The sequence below is a fragment of the Dysidea avara genome, chromosome 2 (genome assembly GCF_963678975.1).
Source record: "Dysidea avara chromosome 2, odDysAvar1.4, whole genome shotgun sequence".
NCBI classification, from domain to species: Eukaryota; Metazoa; Porifera; class Demospongiae; order Dictyoceratida; family Dysideidae; genus Dysidea; species Dysidea avara.
In genome coordinates, this window is record NC_089273.1 from 19,858,757 (window position 1) to 19,882,968 (window position 24,212).

Genomic DNA, 24,212 nt, shown 5'->3' on the forward strand with positions numbered 1-24,212 from the left:
GTGCCTGTAAGGACATGAAAAATTAATGCTGTAGCAGCACCAGCAGAAGCCAGCAACTGACAATGAGAGAAGAGTATAATGTAAGGCACAGATATTCATCAGAACTTGTATTTGTGGCATAAAATGATGATTGAGCATAAATCATAATAATCGCTAATCTAACTGTTTGACTCTTCACCAGTATGGCTGCTGATCTCCAAAACATTTTTTTTTGCAGGTGTAACTAAGTTTTGTAGCTACAAAAAAAGAAACTGCTTAACATTAAATGCTGCAATAATCAAACCAATTAAAAATAATAAATTGATTGGCTTAATTTCACACACTCAAAAGTAATTTCATTCAAACATAGTAAGCACAACAAACATGTTTAGTTGGAACAGATGCTTGTTGGAATCGGTCTATTGATATAGTAGCGGTCATCACATTTATCTGGACAGCACACCAAGTAGGAGAAATAATCATCCTCCAAGTAAGCATAGTAAAAATCACTGAGCATGATGGTCCTAAGGACAGTACCTCCACCAGATGAGTTAGTTATTAATGCTCCAGTTTTATCATAGCAACACTGCTGACCATGCCCTGTGCCGCCTATGTAATGATAAAATGAGACTAATATTCATTTGGATAAGGCACAGATATCTGTCAGAACTTGTTATTGTGGCATAATGATGAATGAGTACAAACTCATAATATAGCTTGTCGATAGTATGTTTGACCCTTTATATAGCTACTGATATCCAAAACACTTTTAAAGATAAGTTCTGTAGCTATAAAACAAAGAAAATTGCTTAACATTTAGTGTTGCAATGCTTTTAAAAGGAACCAGGACAAACTATTGACACTTAAAGTTTTATGACTTTACAGTCCATTTATAAATATGTATATGATGCGTACTAGCTATGGACATTCAAGTGAGAAATTTCATTTTTTGTGCCATTTTTTGTATACACAAGTGCTGTAAATTAATACAGTTATGAACTCTTGGCAAGAATACTACATAACTGTTATAGGGTGATATTCATTGCTACTAAAATTAATGCTAGTCATGCTCATGTATGCTGTTATAATGATTCCCAATAAGATTGCAAGCCAAACCTTTATCAAAATTTTAAATTCAATTTTTATTGAAGAAAAACAAAATCTAATTGAATGCACATACCATTTTGTGCATACAACATACATAGAAAACTTTGGCAGTATAAAACATTGGGAAATTTGGTGAATCTTCCTTTCATTTGACAAACGTTTTTCCACCAAAATATATTCCAGTCATTGGTTAACTGTATGCAATGTGTGGATGATGAAGCACAGCAGACTGCCACAGTTTTTTCACCAATCACATTTGCGGCTAAAGGTTTATACTGCCAAAGTTTATGGCACATGGACGACATACACTGATATCTTGTTGATCATACAGTGGTGAGCTCCTTTGTTAATTTTAAAATTCTCAGCTTCCCAAAAATAATGAACATCTAATGAAGTGCAAAATACATCATCTACATAATTTGGATCTTGTTTTGCTTGCTGTAAGGTACAAGGACATGACTGAGATGGAAGGGATTCTTTATATCTGGTTTTTTCCTTATCAATCCAGTTAATACACACTTTATTATAATCTCGATGTAAGAGGCTAAATGTTGTGCTAACATAGCTAACTTGTATGTCGCCAACACTCTTTATAACTAAGATTGCTGAAGCTTGTGTTGGCTCTATTTTCACATTATCAATACCCTTGTTGATGAAATTGGGCTTCAACTCTGTCTGTGATTTAATCCATCTAGAGGATTTCCCTACAATTTTGTGAATCACATGGTAGATTTTAAATTGTTGATCATCCCATGGTTCACGTCTCATGTTTACAGTATAATTCTCATTAGTTTCAAGAACATCATTTTTTCTTTCTTGTCCATTACTATCTGTTATCACCACATCTGGTATGTGGTATATCATTGGAACTAACAAAGACAATAAGAGTAATGACAATACTACCATATATTAACAGATAATTGTTATCACATACTGTATATTAATAAGGTATCATGGAGGTTTTTCAATTTCTCACACATAAAATCATAGACCAGAACCAGCCTCACAATACCTTCATGATGCCTTTTGAGTATAATTAAGCCCAAATTGTCTTTAGCATGACCCAAAGGCTACCAATGAGTTGCTACAAAATTTTTAAAATTTAATGATCAGTGGGATTTTCTAATGACTGACAGATCAACTACCCCATGCCTTTAGACCAACATAATTGAATAATGGCTAATATAAGGCTATAGGATTGATACTTTCACTGATAGATGTGACTTTAGCCGGATAGGCATTTCTGGCATACCGCAGTAATTACCTTTTCCCTCTAGTTATTTAGTGACAGCATCAAGGTGTAAATTTAAGATATCTCGTAGAGGCTTCCCTCTGTTGAATATCATGTTTGTAATGGAAATCATCCATATTTTCTGTACAGACTGGATTGCTTGCTGCAGAGGCACTTTTTGTACCATTCTTAAGCTTCATTCAGATGTAATGCTGTGTAACAGGTTGAACATGGCTGACAACTAAATGTAATGGCCACTAGTTTTTTTTAGTTGTGGCACATGCTCAAATGCAAAATATACATACGTACTTGGCACTATGTCAGTTTCTTTTTGTGGTATGCAAAAGTTCGCTACTTATCAAAAAGGAAACAAACAAGTATAAGGAAATTGAAATTTAAGTTCAATTAAAGGATCATACTTAGGTAATGAAACAAGGGAGGGTTTCCTAGGCCTACAGGACATTTAATACCTACAAAATTGGGATTAAATGCTCACTAGTACGTATATCTGTGGGTGCCTCCCTTGTATTATTACTTCTATTTCTATGATACATAATCAACTTTATAAATTCCTAATTAATTTACTTTCTTGCACGTATTTGTCAAATTTTAAAAGTATTTCAGTAATTCCTACTACATATCCTAATAACGTGAATGCTGATTAAACATACAGTAGCTCACCTAAACCAACAAAGCATTCTGTCTAACACTCTGGAGTTTATCATGCATACAGTAGTACTGCACAGTAGAGATCATGGCTTTCCTACCCAAAAGCATCACCAAAAAACCAACCTTACCTTTTTCATGCTATCATTGTTTAGGCATAATCAAGCCAAAAATACTTCAAAACAATCTAAACCCTTCCATATGAAATTTTAATTTAAACTGTTTCTACTAGCTGGCTGACGACTGACTGACTGACAGACTGAATAAATGACTGGCTGGCTGGCTGACTGACTGACTGAAAGACTGACTAACTGACCAACTAACTGACCGATGCCTCCAGCCAAGCATATCGGTGCTGTAAAGTCTTAATAAATAAACTAATGTCCATTTGGTTGTACTTTGAGATAATAAGTCACTCTCTAAAGTTCCTATGTATATATATACTTGAAATTGACAAGGAGAAAACATCCTGACCACCTGGCAGACTCCTGTAAGAGTTCAAGCGTTAATTAGATGGCTGCAAATTCGAGGCTGCCCAGGTCCAGTCATGGATTTTTTCTCCTTTCTCCACCTTTTCAAACACACTTTATGTGACAACTTTAAACAGGCTGTAGGACCAGGTGTCCTACAGACCTTTGCTGTAAAGTCTTAATAAATAAATAAATATCTAACTTAAGATAAAGGGCATGATTTCTTTACTTTGTGATGGTGCTTCAACCTCAGACATAACTTTTGCCAACCACAGCAGTGACATTTGTCTTCCTTTATGTCCATTCCTTTTCGACTACTGTGTAGTGTGTAGGTGTTGATTCACTGAAAATGCATCATGGCTTCAGTGTATGCATAACATTATAACGTGTGGCCAGACCCCACTCTTTGCTTGGCTGCACATTAGAGATTATAAGCATTTGCAAAATTTAATCAATATGCACTGGGATATGGCCACACAAGAATAGATTTCAGTGCTGGCTATATAAATGAGAATCATCCATAGTGACCACAGAGATGCTTCTTATACCATTCTTTATTTGTGACCGGATTTGCAAAAAGGGGTCTTCCACTTCAATGAACTTGGAAGACCATAACTTTGTGTTCAAGAAAGATACAAACCTGACATTTTCTCTATCCATTAACCTATGCTGGTACTCACTACTGTCCAACGTTCAAGGCAATACCTTTTTCCAATCTGAAGTTATGAATTGCCAAGTTCTTAAAATAGATATGTGTGGAAGACCCCTTTTCGCAAATCCAGTCACATTTGCATTGCTGTGTAACAGGTGAAACATTGCTGAAGATAAGCCACTTCTTTATAATGTTATAGAGTGGGTAGGTGTTTGGACACAAAATTAATGATACTGTATGTCTGGTGCATTGATGTTGTACATGTGGAAAAAATGAAACAATTAGCCTATGCATGCAGTAATACTAGTGTACCTACTTCAAACATAGCTATATACTAATACCAATCTGTATATGACTGAAGTAGTCCATTATATAGTATATCTGCAGGTGTAGGCAACCTCCTTTGTTCCTTTACTTTTGATTACCATGACCCTTACTCAAATTTAAAATTTCCAAGTTACCCTTGTTCTAGTTATACAGAGGGCGTTGCATTATATCAACACTATATGTGACCAGAATTTAGAAAGTTATGATCAGTCTTAATGCCACATATGAAAGTTAAGGCACCTTAACCTTCCGATCTGTTTTACAGTAATAGACAAATCCCATAATAATACTTTATAGTATATAGAAATAACCGTTGCCCCTAGCAACCTGAATTTCCCGTTAGTTTTAGGTGATAACATCTGAAGTAACTTCTCCAAATTTTGAAAAGATAGCATATATATGTCATAAGATATGACATTTTGAAATTTGTGGTATTCCCATACATATCTATGTGAGAGGGCTATACAGTTGCCCCTTCTGGGCAATCACAAAAATGAGGTATTTGAACGTATGCAAAAACCAAAAATTCAAAAGTACATGTATCTCAATTTTACATAATTTGTAGGTGTGAATGTCAACAATAATCTTTCCAAGTTATAAATGGATAGTGTATATAGATCAAAAGATATGACATTCCTTGAATCCCATGATCTGTGTGATTACCAAGAAGGGGCAACTGTTGCCCCTCTCATTGACAGTGTATAGGAAAATTGCAAATTCAAAATGCCATATCTCATGACTTATATATGCTATCCTTTTAAAACTTGGAGAGGTGACTTAAGACATTCACACCTACAAATAATGTAAAACTTACGTTGCTAGGGGCAACAGTAGATTTTTTCATTATGAAATTTGTCCATTACAACCAGCTATTAATATCTAATCCAAAACAGCCAAGCTGTAAAAAAAGTATGCGGCCCTCAAAAAGGCTATGGTGAAAAAAGATGTGAAATCCAAGGTGGCGGCCAAGAAATGGCTGTGATGGTAGGTTAATGGTAAAAATTTTAATAATGACAATTCAGGTGAATTTTGTGCCAAGACCAGGGCCGCACACTTTATTTACAGCTTGGCTGTTTTGGATTACATTTCATTTCTTTTTGTATTTGTATACCCCAAAGCCGGCTTATGGCCGGCTTTGGGACTTTTTTAACTTAACTTTTTTTTTACCACAGGAAGAAGAAAACATGAAGTAGATGTACTTTAAATATTTTATCAGTAAATGTACAAATTATATATATAATACATATGTGACCGGATTTCACATAACAAGGCTTCCACACACAAAATCAAACTTACGATTTTACCAGAAATGGATTGCTGGTCTAATACACTATCATATTTCACACTGTACTTCCTTCAGCACTGACAAGTCTGGTTTCTGTAGCAGCTTTCTTCCGACCCTGTCAAAGCCACGAGTGTGAGATTGGCACCATTAAATGGCCATGGCTTTGTGATAATGGTGTGTAGTGAGCTGGGATTTCACAGAGAGCTCGCCAATAGTGTTCTCAGTCAATTTGGAGTAATTTGAGGGCCATGGAGGGCCATGGAGAGCCCAAACTTGGCCTCTGGATTCCAATCGTCTTCTTACTCCATTTTATACCCGTATATTAAGACCACCGTCCACCCCCACCCTCCCACCCTATTACTACCATCTGTGATATTATTACCCGCTCGAAAAAAGCTGCTCAAAACAGGGCAAATTTTGGGTATCAGAAATGTATACACCCACTCAGTGATAGCTAGTGAACAGATGAACAATTGGTGCAAATTTTGTTTGCACAGCTGTAGGCACTGGGAAGTTATTACACAATGATTCCTTAAAATCGCCATATCTCCTAACAAAGCTTTGTGCATCGAAGCCTTGTTTTGTCAAATTCAGTCACATATATTGATTACAGAAATCTCCATGGTGGTTTCTTTGTAACTGAACACTCTACAAGGTGACTTCTTCTAGATGTTCTCTCTACAGGGTGAATTGTTTGTAGCTGAACAATCTACAAGGTAACTTCTTCTAGCTGATCTCTCTGCAGGGTGATTTGTTTGCAGCTGAATTCTCTACAGGCGATTTGTTTGCAGCTGAGTTTTTTACAGAATGGTTTCTTTGTAGCTGAACTCTCTACATGGTGGTTTCTTTGTAGCTGAACTCTCTACAAGGTAACTTCTTCTAGCTGATCTCTCTACAGGGTGATTTATTTGTAACTGAATTCTGTACAGGTGATTTGTTTGTAGCTGAGCTCTTTACAGAATGGTTTCTTTGTAGCTGAACTCTCTAAAAGGTAACTTCTTCTAACTGATCTTTCTACAGGGCAATTTGTTTGTGGCTGAATTTTCTACAGGGTGATTTCTTTGCAGCTGAACTCTCTACATGGTGGTTTCTTTGTAGCTGAACTCTCTAAAAGGTAACTTCTTCTAGCTGATGTCTTTACAGGGTCACTAGTTTGTAGCTGAATTCTCTACATGGTGGTTTCTTTGTAACTGAACTCTCTACAAGGTAACTCTTTCTAGCTGATCTTTCTACAGGGTGATTTGTTTGTAGCTGAATTCTGTACAGGTGATTTGTTTGCAGCTGAGCTCTTTAAAGAATGGTTTCTTTGTAGCTGAACTCTCTACAAGGTAACTTCTTCTAGCTGAGGTCTCTACAAGGTCACTAGTTTGTAGCTGAGCTCTCTACATGGTGGTTTCTTTGTAGCTGAACTCTACAAGGTGACCTCTTCTAGCTGATCTTTCTACAGGGTGATTTGTTTGAAGCTGAACTCTCTACAAGGTAACTTCTTCTAGCTGATCTCTCTACAGGGAGATTTGTTTGTAGCTGAACTCTCTACATGATGGTTTCTTTGTAGCTGAACTCTCTACAAGGTAACTTCTTCTAGCTAATCTCTCTACAGGGAGATTTGTTTGTAGCTGAACTCTCTACATGATGGTTTCTTTGTAGCTGAACTCTCTGCAAGGTAACTTCTTCTATCAATCTCTCCACAGGGCGATTTGTTTGTAGCTGAACTCTCTACATGGTGGTTTCTTTGTAGCTGAACTCTACAAGGTGATTTCTTCTAACTGAACTATCTCTTTCCATAGTTGCATGAACTCCCTACAAGGTAACTTCTTCTAGGTGATATCTCTACAGGGTGACTTGTGTGTAGCTGATCTCTATACAGGTTTCTTGTTTCTAGCTGATCTCTTGAATTCTCTTCAGGGTGACTGCTCTATTAGGATGATTGCTCTATTAGTGTATCTTGATCTCGCACTTGCTGCACCAAATTGGATTTCGTGTTATAACTCCGTAGCTTTAAGTCTGATTCTTCTACACCATTGATGAGCCTTTCTAAGATGATAACTCCATCTGTACAGTGATTTTCAAAGCATTACCCCAAGCGGTTTATCTGGTAGGCATGGCAAGCAGTCGTTTTTTTTATTAGCTAGTCTCGATTGCATAATTGTTACACTCTGTTGGTTTTTTTGTTGTATCTTCCTGTTTTTTAGCTCGATTTCTTTCAAACCACAAAAGGTTTGAGGTTCAATAGTTAACCTATTCACCCACCGATTTTCAGCTTCTTTCCATACGCGGTTAACCCTGTAGGCGTGACAACATATTGGTGTTATTTTTCGTGCATAATCGCTCATAACTCTTTGCCTGTTTATGGTATTCCAGCCAAAGGTGGTACCTAGATGCACCTTTATATCCCCCTTCTGTGTGCCAAATTTCAAGGCAATCGGATGTGGCGTTCGCATTTTATAGAAGTTTTTGTAAGTGTGCGACAAGAAAAAGAATAATAAGAAAAAAAAACGAAGAAACTGAGCCAATTTTTGAAGTCGCATATCTTGGGAACACGTGAAGCGATTTCGCTCAAATTCGGAATGTGGAGTGCTGCAGTTGGAGGGCATGTCCACAGCAAAAATTGTCTTGTTTCATCAAGGAAGCACAGAGCTATGGAGGTGCGACAATTGCGTTTTCTTTCTTCCTGTCAATATACTCATGGGTGTTACGCGCCGGCTTCTTGGGCCGCATGACACACTACCGTGTGTCTTGATATACCCTGAATTTCAGTAATATAGAAACGGGTACATAATCTTCCTAATAGTGACACAATATCCAAAGGCTTTATTTAGCCTTCTCACAGGTCCCTAGTGGGATATATAGCATTTAGTAAAAATATTAGTTTTAAAATTCTACTTATTTATGCATGACATTGATTAAGACTGACTTTCCAAAATCCAGTCGTATATATATATATATATTTATATAATCTGCACAAAAACAGCCAAGCTATGAAAAAAGGTGTCCGCAGCCTTAAAAAGCCAGGGTGAAAAAAGTTGTGAAAGTAAAGGTGGCGGCCAACAAATGGCTGCAGTGATGTTAATGCTAATATAAACAATGCACACAGCCATTATTAAAATTTATTAGCATTAGCATCATCGCAGCCATTTTTTGGCTGCCACCTTTAATTTCACAACTTTTTTACCCAGGTTATTTAAGGCCACAGCTTTTTTCACAGCTTGGCTGTTTTTGTGCAGATATCACTTGTTTTCGTAATTGCAAGTTCCAAAGCCAGCTTATATGGTTGGCCTTGATAATTACGGTCTAATTACTACGGGGTGGCACCCTGCACTGGGCACATTGCTTCCAACTGGATCGTGCACGGCGGTTGGACATGCTGCCTCCAACAGAAAGTGCACTGCGGTTGGACACACAGGATGGTGCAGTGCATTGGGCACGCTGCCTCCAACAGAAAGTGCACTGCGGTTGGACACACAGGAAGGCGCAGTGCATTGGGCACGCTGCCTCCAACAGAAAGTGCACTGCGGTTGGACACACAGGAAGGCGCAGTGCATTGGGCACATTGCCTCCAACAGAAAGTGCACTGCGGTTGGACACACTGCCTCCAACAGGAAGGTGCACTGCGGTTGGGCCCACTGCCCCCCCAGAGAAGTGTACTGCAGTTGGCCACGCTGCCTCCAACAGAAAGTGCACTGCGGTTGGACACACTGCCTCCAACAAGGAAGAGCACAGCAGTTAGACGCATGCTGCTGGAGACCTGTGGCCTCCAATTTGCGATTTGGACCCACAGGTGAAGCCCTGCTATGAACTAACTAAAAGAGGGGCTCGCCCGAAACCTATAGAATGGGGGTAGTGCTCATTGCAGCAACCTGGCTATAGCTGTAGATTCCCAAATTGATTACTTCCCTAAGATTAAAGCCTTCTGCCTGGTTTTTCATACTGACTGCATCCACAGGGTGGGGCTAATTAGACCTAAAGTGACCAGCTGATTTTGCTGGGCCCATCCCATGCCTGGCTGGATTAAATAGCCAACCCACATCAAAGGGAAGGACACTGACCATTGAGTACCCTTAAAGCCACAATTATGCAACTGGGGGTTTGTGCCCTAATTCCTTACATGCTCAGCTCTTTGAGAGGGTGGTGTAATTCAAATTGTTTACTCTTCTTGCCATGAGGTCCCAAGTAGTAACATTGATAAGCGAACTACTGTGTTGTGGTGGACCGAAGAGGTGGGGGGAAACCTTTTCCACTTTATCAGCTACGCCACCTCCTGATCCTGCATCCTTATGCAGGACTCCATAACTCTTACTTGTGGTACCCTTAAGGCTTACACTCTAGCTTCAATGTTTATCTTAAGGCCCTGATATGCAGATTGGAGACCTTATGCACCTATCCATGTTAAGTCCCTAACCTCAGTACAAGATATGTGGGAAGCAGGAAGGGATTTGAAACTTTTCCAAGGCAAATGCCCCACTATCAACCCTCTATTGGAATACTACCCCCCTCTGAAAACGGACATAAAACCACTGATTCAGGTACAATTTTTTTTTTTCGTAACTATTGCCTCACGCCTGGGAATACTTAGTTGGTGAATCCCTCCATTGGTTCCGTATAATGCCCCCAACTATCCCGCCCTGGGAGTTACGACTGATAGGTACATTAGTTATCGTCTGTGCTTTTTTTTTTGGAGACGTAGCAAGGGGAGGACGGAGGGGTTACCCAGCCCCACGGCGGTCTCATAACCCCCTCACATCGCAGTATTCACCTTGAGGACTAGCCCCCACTACACTTTTTACAGTTAAGTAACACTTAGCCAAAAAAGCTTGCCAGCCGTGGAGGTGGTGGTGCTTGAGGATGTCGCCGTTGAACTCTCCATTGAAGGAATAACTCCTGCGGCCTGGGACAAGGGGTTTCGCCCTTCCTGTTGTCCGGATGAAACCAGGGGTTGCACAACTCCTGCTACTGATTGCAGTAGTGACATCAGTCTCGTGGCATCCTCCGCTGATAATCCGCTGACTGCCTGTGAAACTGGAGGCGGGGGCGGTGGGTTCTGACTCTCCTCCGACTCGAACGTTGGGATATCCGTTGAGGACATTACTCTGGCTGCAAATAACACACTGTGAATCGGCCAAAACAAGGACCAGCAATGACTATAAACTTTTGCACTAACTACTGCGCACCAAGAATTTTAGATAGATTTTTGGCACCACAAACCTGATGAACAGGTTAAGGAGTGGTCTTGCGGTAACAAACCTGTTTTGCCTCAATCCCCCCGCTCACGGATATCGGATATCTAGTTAAACCTGTTTAACCTGCGTATAAACCTGGACATGTGATGACTGCAGTTCACATCAACCCAAGAGAGCGAATCCACAATAATCACAACTAGGTTTATTTATTTGGCGTATGCGCTTAACAACTATGTATATGTGACCGTCTCAGCAAAAACCCGACTTGTTCGCACAAGCATGCGTATTGAGAAAATCGAAATAATAAAATAATTCGTAAAATTACGCATGCTACAAAAAACTACGCAAGTTTTTATCGGACCAGTACTTGAAGAAGGAAGACTCAAATCGATTAAAACTATATACTATCTTATTCGCCTGTTCATGGCGAGTTTGAAAATCTTTGTTCCGTTTCTCTAGCGCCAACGGTATGCATGACACGTCCGTTTGTTTACGATGCGGTAAACGTAAACAAAATCGTCATCATTTCTTCTACCAAACTGCCTTCATATCCATATGCGCAAGTATCTACAGGGCTAATGCTATACCTTGGCTAATGTGCTGATCCATGGTGAACGTTTTAAGCCAAGTTGCAACATTGCAGACTAATCCAAACGGTAGTTATGGCTGCGAATGTAAACACCTGTAGTTTATTTTCAGTGTAGTCACTGTACAAATCGATTATCTTGCTCTTCCTACTGTCTAGCGCTATAATTCCAAAACTACACACCACAGAAGGCTAAAACTTTGATGGTCCATTCCTTGAATACTGCAGATATTGCTGAGTGAATAAAAAAAATTATTGTGCGAACAAGTCGGGTTTTTGCTGAGACAGTCACATATGCTAATCACAATACTTTTCACAAACTTTATTAGGCTTATGCACCTAACAACCAGACTCCACGGTATTATTACAGAACTGTTGCATGTCCAACACTGACCAATGACCACTACACAACTGATTTAAACTGTTAGAAATAAAATAAGTGCTGGGCCACACAATCATCAATAATTTACACAATATACTTTTCAATACATATATACAAAATTTGTACCTGCTGATTTACTACTGCTACCGGTGACTGGCGTTCTTGGGATTTCGAAAGTTGGAAAAAAAAACCACTAATTAATAAAACATATGGCTTATAATACACAAGGATACATAATAAATCAAATGTAGTTAGAAGCAAATAAAATATAAAAAGCTGACACATATAGTTCACTAATTAAAGGGTGTGGCACCTGTTTCATCTCATTTTTCTTGAAATGAACACTCTCAAGTGAAATGGGTGCCACATCCTTTAATTAAGGGGTTTTCAAACCACTTCGACTCACAAGATGACGTTGCATTTAAGCAGTACATACAAAGTATAATCTATGTAAAACAGTAAAGAGTGCGGATCCTAGGTGAAAATATGTGAAATCAGAAAATAGGGCCAAGATATGGCTGTGATAGTAGTAGATTAATAGCTAAATTTTGATAACGACAGTTCAGGTGAATTTGCATTGTAATAAATTCACCTGATCATCATTATTAACGTTACAGATGTTACTCTAACATCACAGCCAATACTTGGTCACTAGCTTAACTTTACCACAGAAATTATCAAACAAGGCAAAGACTAATTTATGTCTAGGGCATAACTAAAAAGAGAGCGTGGCCCCCAAATAGGCCAGGGTGAAAAAGATGTGAAATCAAAAGTGGCAGCCAAAATATGGTTGTGATGGTAAATTAATAGCAAAACTTTTAATAACGACAATTCAGGTGAATTTGTGTTGCCTCCTCCTGGCTTTGATTTCACCTCCTTTTTGATCCTGGCTTTTTTTGGAGGCCTGCACTATTTCTTTTTACAACTTGGCTGCTTTGGTTTAGATATCACTTCTTCTTGTATTGCAAGTCACAAAGTTAGCTATAAACTGGCTTTGGTGCTTCCTTTTAACTTTTTTCTTTACTGCAGGATTTGTGGAACAAAAGAAGCAATTGTGTGTATAGCTTTTTGTCTGATTAAATATTTGTATATTGTACTGAATGAATATCCCATAAGTAATAAGGTGACTTTTTACATAACTGAACTGTAGTTATATAAAACTCTCATTGTTTGTAGTTGAACTCTTTTCAGGGTGACTTGTTTCTAGCTGAGCTCTCTACATGGTGATTTGTTTCAATTGTTTGTAGCACATATTTATATGTTTCCAGCACATATTTCTACAGGGTAATTTATTTGTAGCTGATCTCTCTATAGGGTAACTTGTTTCTAGCTGACATCTCTACAGGGTGACTTGATTCCAGCTGATCTCTCTACAGGGTGATTTTTTTTGTAGATGATCTTTGTACAAGTCACTTGTTTCTAGCTGATCTCTCTTCAAGGTGACTGCTCTATTAGAATATCTCAATCTTGCATTTGCTATGCCAACCACTGTTATAACTCTGTGGCTTAAGTCTGATTCTTCTACACCATTGAAGAGCCTTTCTAAGATGATTAAGCCATTTGTACAGCAATTATCAAAGAATTACTCTAAGCGGTTTTTCTGGTAGACGTGGCAAGTAGTCGTTTTTATTAGCTAATCTTGATTGCTCAATATTTGTTACACAATGTTGATACTATTAATTTTTTGTTGCATCTTTGTGGTTTTAGCTCAATTTCTTTCAAACTACTAAAGGTTTGAGTTTCAATAGTTAACCTATTCACACTTCGTGGTTTTAGCTCAATTTCTTTCAAAGTACTAAAGGTTCGAGTTTCAATAGTTAACCTATTCATACTTCGTGGTTTTAGCTCAATTTCTTTCAAACTACTAAAGGTTCGAGTTTCAATAGTTAACCTATTCACACACAGATTTTCAGCTTCTTCCCATAAGCAATTTACCCTGTAGGTGAGACAACATAATATTTATTGGTGTTATTTTTCATGAATAATCGCTAATAACTCCTTCACTGTTAATCGTATTTAAGCCAAACCTGGTAACAAGATGTGCCTTTATACTCCCTTCTGTGCTCCAAATTTCAAGGCAATCGGATATAGCGTTCGTGTTTCATGTCAGTTTTTGAAAGTGTGTAAAAAGAGGAAGAAAAAAACCTGAAGAAACTAAGCCAATTTTTAAGTCACATATCTTGGGAATGCTTGAAGCAATTTTGTTGAAATTTGAGTATTGATGTTGGCGGCTGTGTCCACAGCAAAAAATGGTTTCATTTCGTGAAGACAGCACAGAGTTACGAATGCGTGAAAATCGCATTTTCTTTCTTCCTGTCAATATTCTCAAGGTTTTACGTGTTGGCTTCTTGGGCTGCATGACACACTACCGTGTGTCTAGATCTTTTCAGTATTGCTCAGCACCAGTGTTTATTAGGCAAATCATTTATACCCATAATACTACTACTAAATATTTTAAACAGTAAATTTACTAATATTTGGTACATACATATAATACATAAATACAAACATACTAAGACGCTCAGCAGTAGCTGGTGACGGTGGTGCTGTACGTGCCGGTGGTGTTGTATCTGTTGGTGGTACTACTGGTGCCACTGTAGGCACTGTACCAGTAGCAGTTGTAGTAATCGTACCTATCAAAAGGTGGTACAAACAATGTATCAACAACCTTCATAGTTACTATAGTAGATATATTGATGAAATTCATCAAAATATTTATGCAAAAAAAAACATGGTGATGGAATTATACTCGAACACTCCTAAAATAATGCTGGTACAAATTGTGACCATCTCAGCGAAAACCCATCTAGATTGCACAACCTCCAATTTTTCTAAGCATTATCTGCATTGTCCAAGACTGTTCACCAAAGTTTCAGTTGATTATGGTGAGTAGTTTTGGAATTACAGTGCTAAACAGTAGGGAAAACAAGGAAGTGATTTGCACAGTGACTATACTATAAAACTACAGACACTTACATTCCAAACCATAACTTCTGTTTGGATTAGTCTACAAAGTTCACATTTGGCTTACAATGTTCACTATGGATTGGCAGATCAACCAAGGTATAATTTTAGCCCTGCAGTTACTTGCACATAGCCATATGAAGGCAGTTTTGTTGAAGAAATGACAACAATTTTGTTTACGTCTACCGCATTTTAAACAAACACACATGACACGCAAAAATTGAGGTTACAAAAATGAAACAACAATTTTTGCACTCTCCATAAGTAGGTGAATAAGATGGTGTATAGGTTTAATCAATTTAAGGCTTCCTTTTCTGAGTAATGGCTCAATTAATCATTGCGTAAAACTTTCTTTGTAACACGTGTAATTTCACTAATTTTTTAAATTTTGTTTTCTCTAAACACATGCCTATGCAAACTAGACAGGTTTTCACTGAGATGGTCACGATTGTCAAACACGCTTCACCATGTGCACTAATATTATTCTGGTAGCCAAGACATAAAGCTAGTGACATTTGAACTCATTAAAGCCAACTAAATTGTGCATTTCAAGTGGTCAACTGTTTTTGAGCCCAAAGCTATCTTGCAGCTTCCTCTTAACTTGAATTATCAAACAAGGAAAAAAGACTAACCAGTCTGGGAAAATCGGCCTTAATCGCCCATGTCAGCAGCTTCGATGTTTCACCCAGAACACAAAGCTACATAAATCAGTTAGACTTGAGTGGTCTGGTTTTGCTGGCTACTTATCCCAAGCCCAGTAGCAATCCATACGTGCAGTGTGGGGGCCTTTATGGAACTGTGATCAGCCTGGGATAGCTGTATGTGGCTGTACAGCTCTGTGGTGTTGTATAAGTACCTCTGCTGTGAATTTCCTTTCATTTTAGCCAGTCATGAGCCCATAGCTTGGCCTAATTCATCCCTACACCTTCATTTTCCAAGTCGGACTTGGCCAGGATAGGAAAGTTCTGCAGCATTTTGGTGCTGTGACCAGGTACAGTCCGCTATATTGTCATAACCTCTACCTCACCTTTATTGTCCCTACTATACAGTACTATCGTACTGTCTGATAATTATTATGATGTATTATAGTAGTCACGTGTGATGTAAGATAGTGTGTGGTGTGCATTATTATTCATCTGTATCAATCACACCATCCCAATTCAAGTCGTTCTCTCCTAGCTTTGGGTCACATCTATACCATACCAGAAACTTGGAGTTGCCACAGTATATAGGAAGAGATCCAATACACTTGTACGTATTTCCAAAATTGGTTGTTTCTACAGACTAGGTCACATACACACAGTGGTATCATCCCAATTTGTAAAAACAATTTTATGTAATGAAAGGACACATGAATATGAGCAACTATATATATATATATATATATATATATAGATATACAGTGACACTGCACTAACTACAATTATATGTGTTTCAAAAACAACAAATTCGCACCATGACACTAGAGAGAGCCACTTTTATGGAAAGCTAAACAATAAACACATAATCAATTGGTATGCTATACATATCCAATAAAGTGATTGTCAACTACTGTAAAAATGAGTTTGGATATCAATCAAGCACATGGACAGTTTTCATATGCAAGTTTGTACTGAGCAGCCAATATTAAGCAATAAAGAATAGTTAATAAGTAACTTAACTTCAATTAATAATAAGCTTCATTGACCCAACAACTTTAATTTCATGGCAAACTTGCAAAAGCACATAATTTCTGGAAACCTCAGAAACCACCCTGGAACTGCATCTGCTTTCTAGGCTACAGCCATGTAATCCTTGTGTACACTGACATCACAACACATTATATACTGCTATCTTACCAGTGGAGGAGGAGGGCAATGCTGCAAGGGCAGCGGCTATCAAGTGTGATGCGGACATCGATAGGTAAGAATATGACAACAAAATAGCAGCTGGAGGTCTAGACTAGACATACGTCTGTAATAACAAATATTACACACTTTAATCATTTAAATTCCAGAACAGAACCAAGTTCATCTATTGTTACTGCTGAACGCCAGACACACACTTTACATTACTCCGTCTTTCAGCATATCAAGCCAGTAATTGGTTACATCATGTTTTGCATGAGATCCATAGTGATATAATGGGTATGAAAAGATTTTGTGTTTGTAACAAACAAAACCAAACTCATTGCTTATCACATAGCTAGATTATAACGTACCAAAATTTCAAGGCTATCATTGTTGCAGTGGCCTTTAACATCAAATGCAAAATTGAATGCATAACCACAGCATGTTTATTTCACACATTTTTTTACCTTTATTTCAACAACAAAAAATCACAGCATGTAGATGCAGTACTAGTGTTATGTGACAAATTATAAACTATCACACCTATATTTTGAATCACAAATTCTAGGTTATCTAGAACATATTGTTTGCAAATTTATATAGCCAACATATACGTGCATGTTCAGTAAAACTGAAGAATTTTTGCATTAGCTAGTATTTTAAAACCAATTCGGAGCAAGGGGGTGTCACACATACATAGGCGCATTGTAAGTATATCTGCAACCATGGTCAAGTCTTTGTCTAACTGAGAAAATTTTGGTTTCAAAAACTTTTCGGTGGCAAATCCTACACCGTTTTTGTAAAAAGGTGCAGGATTTGGTTTTTGAAAGTACAAAAAGAAGTGAAATCCACTCAAAAACAGCCAAGCTGTAAAAAAAGAATGCAGCCCTCAAAAGCCTGGGTGAAAAAAGTTGTGAAATCAAAGGTGGCGGCCAAGAAATGGCTGCAATAATGTTAATGCAAAAAAAAATTTAATAATGCACACTAATGATAAACATACCTAGTTTAGTATGTATATGTGCTAGTTGAGTTGAATATGGCTATTGACTGAAAGATATCTCCATGGTTTATATGTTTATGAACATATTACTATGCTGCAAAGGTCACCATGCATACAAGCATGATGAAAAATTTGTAGTTAGCTACATTGTTTTTTTGTTGTGATAGTGATTCACTCAAAACAGCCAAGCTGTAAAAAAGAGTGCGGCCACTGCAATGATGTTAATGCTAAAAAAATTTAATAATGGCTGTGCTTTGCAGCATAGTAATGTGTTCATAAACATATAAGCCATGAAGATATCTTTCAGTCAATAGCCATATTCAGCTCAACTAGCACATATACATACTAAACTAGGTATGTTTATCATTAGTCAGTGGTATTGCCAAATCCAGGAAATAACCAGGGCTGCAGCCCTGATAATCACAGTCTTGATGATACTGAGCAGTGGGAGCTCTGCAAGTGACTGACTCAGCCAGCTAGCAGGCCTGGTGTGCCGGTGACAGGTCAGAAATCCTGACATGCATTGTTCAACCTTTGACTATCACTGATGAGTGATAGTTTCATCTCGACTTTCATATAGCTAGCTACCGTGGCACTTTCCAATATCCTCACATGCAACTTTTTTTTTGATGTGATAACCATCACACCTATTAAAAAACAAATACAGCAAAGCTTAATTTATATAACAGAAGACAGTTTGGCTTTAGCCTGGATTAAGTCAGTTGGCATTGATGTTAAAGATGGAAGGTCCAAAACACCCCTTAGATCTTGGCCTCGTATACATCTAATGGACGAACGCAATTAAACAGCATCTCACCATCCCATAAGGTGTGTCCCATTTGTTGGAAAGGAGGGAGACAAGACGCTTATAAAACACAGTAGCTTCGTCAGCCATTCCTCTGGTAGCCGAGAAAATTAATGGAGTAAATGAAGCATGCTCTATTTCACGTATTCGGGTCTATATGAACGCTTAATTCTTAAACATTGCATGCAAATCAACCCGCTACTATCAGTGTTGCCGCGTGGCCGGTTTCAAGGTCCGGTACCTTTTATAGTGACACATGATACCTGGGCCGGTATACGTTGACATATTAAAACTGAGACACTCACCTTAGCTCGACAAGCTTGAAACTCTTCTCTCTTTACTGAGACACGACGCGAGGTTCGCCCTTAAGCTCCAAGCCTAGTGACGGTAACGACTGTCTTCTTAATCGAAGGCAGCTGACTTCCCGTAAGTGGAGAGTCTAGTCTGACTGGTGGCTTTTATATACTCCCTCAGCACGTGAGCAACCTATAGGTTACGCAATCGTAGCAGTTTTGTATTTTTGTATAACACTTGTCTTGAACTGTATTTTAAGCTTCAAAACATGCTGCGATTGCTCACGTGCCTCAGGGTGCCTATAGTGTGAATCAAACCACATCTTTTAAGGAGACTTGTGGTTCGCTTCCAAAAAAATCTGGGAACGCGTTTTGTGTAGCGCTTTACTGCTCTATTTAGTCTGGCGCCGCCCGCCACTTCGCAAAAAGTAAGGTATCATGAACCACGATAGTGAGTTCATAGTAGCATACTATACGCACGTGCGTAGTATATAATCCCATTCAAAAACAGCTTATAGCTGTAACTAGAAAAAAGTGCGCGTCCAAGTAAAGCAGAGTTAACTGCGACAAAAATTAATGATATCATATTGCGGCCATGTGCGAGGTGTGCAAGTTGTAAAATTAATATTAGCTAGCTAATCAGATAATACAATGTTATTGTTACTTGTAAAAAAAAACAGCTAATTATCGATTTCTACCGTTTACCGGTTCGATTATCAGTACAACTCTAGTCACTTTCAAATAGCTCTACCATGGAAACAAGAATGTTACAGCTACCAGAATGGCATTGAGAATTTGGAACGTTTGAAGAAATGCCTACAAACTACTGCTACTTATGGTGAGAGGTAATTGTCAACCGTTTGAGAAAAGGTATGTTAGAAAAGTTGACCCATCTGAGAAAATAAGCATTACATGGTTTTTACCCCATTTTCCTGTTGTCAAAACGGATCAAGTAACTACCAAAAAGTAACTTTTTACCCAGGGAAAAATATCTTGCAAGACTTGCAATATTTGCAGTGCAAGATCCTTGCACTATTCTTGCAAGAAACGTGCACAAATCTTGCACTGAAAATGTCCCTTTTCTTGCAAGAATTTTGCAAAGCAATCTTGCAAGAAATGTGCACAAATTTTGCAAGTATTTTGCAAATCAAGAATCTTGCACTGAAAATGTCCCTTTTTTTGCAAGAACCTTGGAAACCTTGCAAGATATTTTTCCCTGCCAATCCCTGGGTATGCTTCTGCCAAATGTAACGGAATTTCTCTAAAATAATTAACAACGCTATTTATTCAGGACACGAACTTCATAAACAGTTGCGTGATGTACCGTTGCATGTTAGGTGTTATCCTATTGCAATAGCATGTGATATTTCAGAGATGTACCTAAGGATTTAGTTGTACCAAAGTGATAGGCCATTTCATAGAAATTGGAGAGATTTAGAACCAATAGGCCACCTGATGTTTATGAGTTTAACAGTTTGGTGTTTGGAGTAAATGCTTCCCCATTCTTGGCACAACATGTACAGTATCTTAATTCCATGCCAGTTCATTTAAGCACAGTCATCCAAGAGCTTCAGAAACAATTTTAAAACCCATTTACATAGATGACAGCATGAATTCTGTCATGAGCAAAGCTGAAGGTATGAAGCTACACAAAATACTGTCCGAATTATGGGTTAATGGTGGAATGAAGATACACAAGTGGCCACGGTTGTCCAATTCTTTGGTAGTGATGGAAGAGATACCCCCAGAAGACAGAGCTTGTATTTTAATTTATTTTTATTTATTAAGACTTTACAGCACAAGTGCTGAAGGTCTGTAGGACTCCTGGTCCTACAGCTTGTTTAAAGTTGTTACAGAAAGTATGTTTGAAAAGGTGGAGAAGGAGAAAAAATCCATGACTTGACCTGGGCAGCCTCAAACCTGCAACCATCTGATTAATGCTTGAATGCTTACAGAAGTCTGCCAGGTGGTCAGGATGTTTTCTCCTCATTAATTTCAAGTATTTCTATCCATAGGAACCTTAGAGAGTAACTTTACTTTGTAACTTACAAATAGATGACAACAGTTTGTTTTCAAAAAAGGCTTTAGGTATAATCATTGTGAATAGCTTCAGAGCTATCATACTCTTAAAGTTGAGCATTGAGCAGCTTCAAGATTCACCTTCACTAAATATTATACTTAATAACAGATTGTCTTACTCTTACTATAAAGCCTTATAATCACTTCAAACACCAACATAAATCCTGATACCTACTGGCATGATTGTTCCCAACCCACAAAATTAATAATTGTACTTTAAAAGGAATAGCAAGTATGTATTCCATACTCCCTCACACCTAACATTGCAATGAAACCTGCATGAAGTTTGTTCCATGTAATAATAATCTACTTTGTAGTATACATGTTATCAACAATGTGTTCATTAATACTACAAGTATTTTCAACTATAGTAGGGACCATAGCACATTGATAAAAAGTACTGAAACAAGCTCGAGTAGCGCATGATATTAAATCACAGTAAAACAATAAGAAGTGTTATATCCCTACTGCGCATTTCCATTATGGTATCTTGAGCACAGTAGGGATATAACACTTCTTATTGATTTACAGTGATTTAATATCATGCACTACTCCAGCTTGTTTCAGCACTTTTTATCGATGTGCTATGGTCCCTACTCTAGTTGAAAATTCCAACTTTTCCTGTGTACTTTTGTAAATAATTATTATAACTGGTGAACCCATGCATACCGCATCTGAAATGGTGCCGCTCACCCCAATTATCATCTGAAAAGTGAAGTATTTGTTGTCAGCTATGTTCAGTGCGTTATGCAGCATTTCGAATCAAGAACTGTTTGAAAAGCACCTCTGCAATCCATGCATACCGAAAGAAAGAAATGGTGCCGTGCACCCCAGTTATATCAATAATTGTCGTCTGTAAAGTGAAGTATCCATTACGCTTCTTTGTCGCCCGTTACACAGCAGTACGAATCAAGAACTGTTTGAAAAGCACCTCTGCTATCAAAATAGCCACTATGAAACATACGGACGATTTCCCTTACGAAGGAAGCCATCACATGCTACCACCAAATCAACACTTTTCGCTGTCAGTAAAGATGAATGGGATGCAAAGGAAGACACTGGTAAGTCCATGAAGAATGCACTGTACATACTGCGGTATACCAAAAGGCACCTGTCGGACAGAAGCAATGTCGAACAGTGAAAAAATCAAGCCCATAACCTTAGCCGATATTGAGTTATGCTTGTCTGAAGGCATCAGTCAGTCAGTCAGTTAGTCAGTCAGTAGAAAATTCCATTAAATAATTTTTTTTTTAAATTCCGTAGCAACTTGTTGAAAGCATTTCAGGTCGATCTGAAAACTTGTTTGGGCTTAGTTTTATCTAACCAATATTGCCTCATCATAGTAAGGGAAAATTGAGGCTGGTTTTTGGTGATGAGCCATGCCTACTCCTTTGTGGTCCCTACTATACAGTAATACCATACTGTATGATACATGGCTATGTACATCCTCTATATATAAAGGAAAGGAGCACACACAAATGATATAATTATTGCAAAATAATCCACACTACAGTGATCACACAAACACACATTTACTATACATTATATAGTCTAAGAACAGTCAGTAGTTGGAATTGGTCTTTGTCCATAGTAGCCCTTGCAAGAATTTTGGTCCTCCTGACAACACACCAAGTAAGAAAAGTAATCATTTTCAAAGTATCCATAGTGAGCATCAATAAGAATGTTGGTCCTAAGAACAGTACCTACACTAGGTGAATCACGATCAGTTATTAATAATCCTTCTTTATCATAACAACACTGTTGACCATTCTTTGTTTCCCTGTAACAACATAGCAATCAGTTGTGATAAATGAACACAGTACACTGTACCTCAACCTTGTTGAAAACATACTAAACTAAGTTATCATATAATATCACCTTTACAACTTTCAAATCAGTAGCACGACATACAGTACAGTATTGGAATAGCTTTCTGTTTATATGTCACTGGATAAGTTAGCTAAAGAAATTACTGATTTGATATACAATGTCCAATACATCACATACTCATGTACATAGTATTTCCTCTTCTATCATTGCAATTTATTGACCAGTGTCCTCAGTATTACTCCAAAAATCATACCGTAGCATGTATAGCTGCACATTTATAACTTAAGCATGTTTGCTACTAGAGCTGACAAGAGTTCTTGTGACCCAGCAGAGTGTAGTGTTGTTCCAGTTCTCAGTACTGCACTACAATTAATTCTAGTATCAGCAATTTAATCCTAGCTCTAGAATTGGAATTGAAACAATGGTCTTGTTTTCCTCAAAACTTTAGTTACAGAATGGAATTATGAAAATTTTACTGTGTATACTAGAACTGGAATTGATACCGCATTAATAAAAATAAATATTTAATGCCTACACCTACAGCTATACTGATGTACATTTAATTCCTCAATAGTACAGCCATGACTGAAGTAGGGATTGAATGTCCACTACTATGGCTGCAGGTGTTGGTAATTTCCCTCTTTCATTTTCTACCATTATTTTTTAAAAGCGATAAAATTTGTTAAAGTAAGGCTGTTCTGCTCTATATTATTAGCGAACACATCCTATGAAATTCCTATAAAGAGAACCTTAATGTAGCAAGCTAACAACTAATAGAGCAAATAGAAATATTAATTACAATATAAAAATATTATCTTACATTAACTGCTTGATAACCATGCAGTGGTCAGCTCCTTTGTTTCTTCTACAATTCTCAGTTTTCCAGAAATAATGACCATCTAGTGAACTGCAGTAGACATCATCAACATAGTCTGGGTCTTGCTTTGCTTTTTGTAAAGTACAAGGACATGATTGTGAAGGAATAGTACTAGTAAACCTAGCATTTTCTTGTGATATCCAGTCTGTACACATTTGGGAAGGATCTCGATTGAGGAGACTAAATACTGGACTAACATAACTAACTTGTAAACCATCAACATCTTTTATCACTAGGATTACTGAAACTTGTGTTGCATCTACTTTTACATCGTCAGTAAACATATTGTGAAAAACATGACTCAGTCTTGTTCGTTGTGGCAAAACCCATCTGTTTTGAGTAGTTTTATAAACCATGTGGAAAACTTTAAATTTTTCATCCCATCGTTCATTTCTCACATTGACAGCATAAGTCTTTTTAGCACCAAGAATATCAATGTTTCTTTCCTGTCCATTGCTATCTGTTATTATTACATCTGGTATCCCATAAATGGCAGGCACTAAAACAACACATATATATCAGTTAAAGAAATAGACAACCCCTTCAAGATACATAACTTTTATACCTCAAACTTTAGATGCAAGGTGTATCACATAATTCTTCTACTCACAAATGTTCTCATTAAAATGTTCAACACCATTAAATTTAAGATATAGTTAACCCCACCATGAGT

The 24,212-nt window shown here is 37.8% G+C and overlaps 2 protein-coding genes across 4 annotated transcripts in view; both read right to left on the reverse strand.

Annotated features, from left to right (window-relative positions):
* Positions 1-227: 227 nt before the first annotated feature.
* Positions 228-18,904, reverse strand: LOC136243586 (uncharacterized). Of its 3 annotated transcripts, none has more exons than XM_066035122.1 (5): positions 18,766-18,904; positions 16,665-16,762; positions 14,376-14,495; positions 1,394-1,955; positions 228-590 (listed from the first exon to the last, which is right to left on the reverse strand). In XM_066035122.1, exons 2-5 carry the CDS (start codon positions 16,720-16,722, stop codon positions 368-370), a joined length of 963 nt encoding a protein of 320 aa, XP_065891194.1. In that variant the 5' UTR covers positions 16,723-16,762; positions 18,766-18,904; the 3' UTR covers positions 228-367. The 3 variants fall into 3 exon arrangements, 2 of the variants coding, with proteins under 2 accessions (XP_065891194.1, XP_065891201.1); XM_066035129.1 differs by having other exon boundaries at positions 16,665-16,767; positions 18,766-18,894; XR_010694908.1 differs by lacking the exons at positions 228-590; positions 16,665-16,762 and adding an exon at positions 11,989-12,055 and having other exon boundaries at positions 1,817-1,955; positions 18,766-18,894.
* A 3,384-nt stretch (positions 18,905-22,288) lies between these two features.
* Positions 22,289-24,212, reverse strand: part of LOC136246787 (uncharacterized) — a 41,753-nt gene continuing 39,829 nt past the window's right edge. Inside the window, exons 12-13 of the mRNA XM_066038346.1 lie at positions 23,483-24,038; positions 22,289-22,612 (exon numbers count right to left, since the gene is read on the reverse strand). Coding sequence (XP_065894418.1) covers positions 22,384-22,612; positions 23,483-24,038 — 785 coding nt within the window. The 3' untranslated portion in view covers positions 22,289-22,383. The remainder of the gene's footprint in view (positions 22,613-23,482; positions 24,039-24,212) is intronic.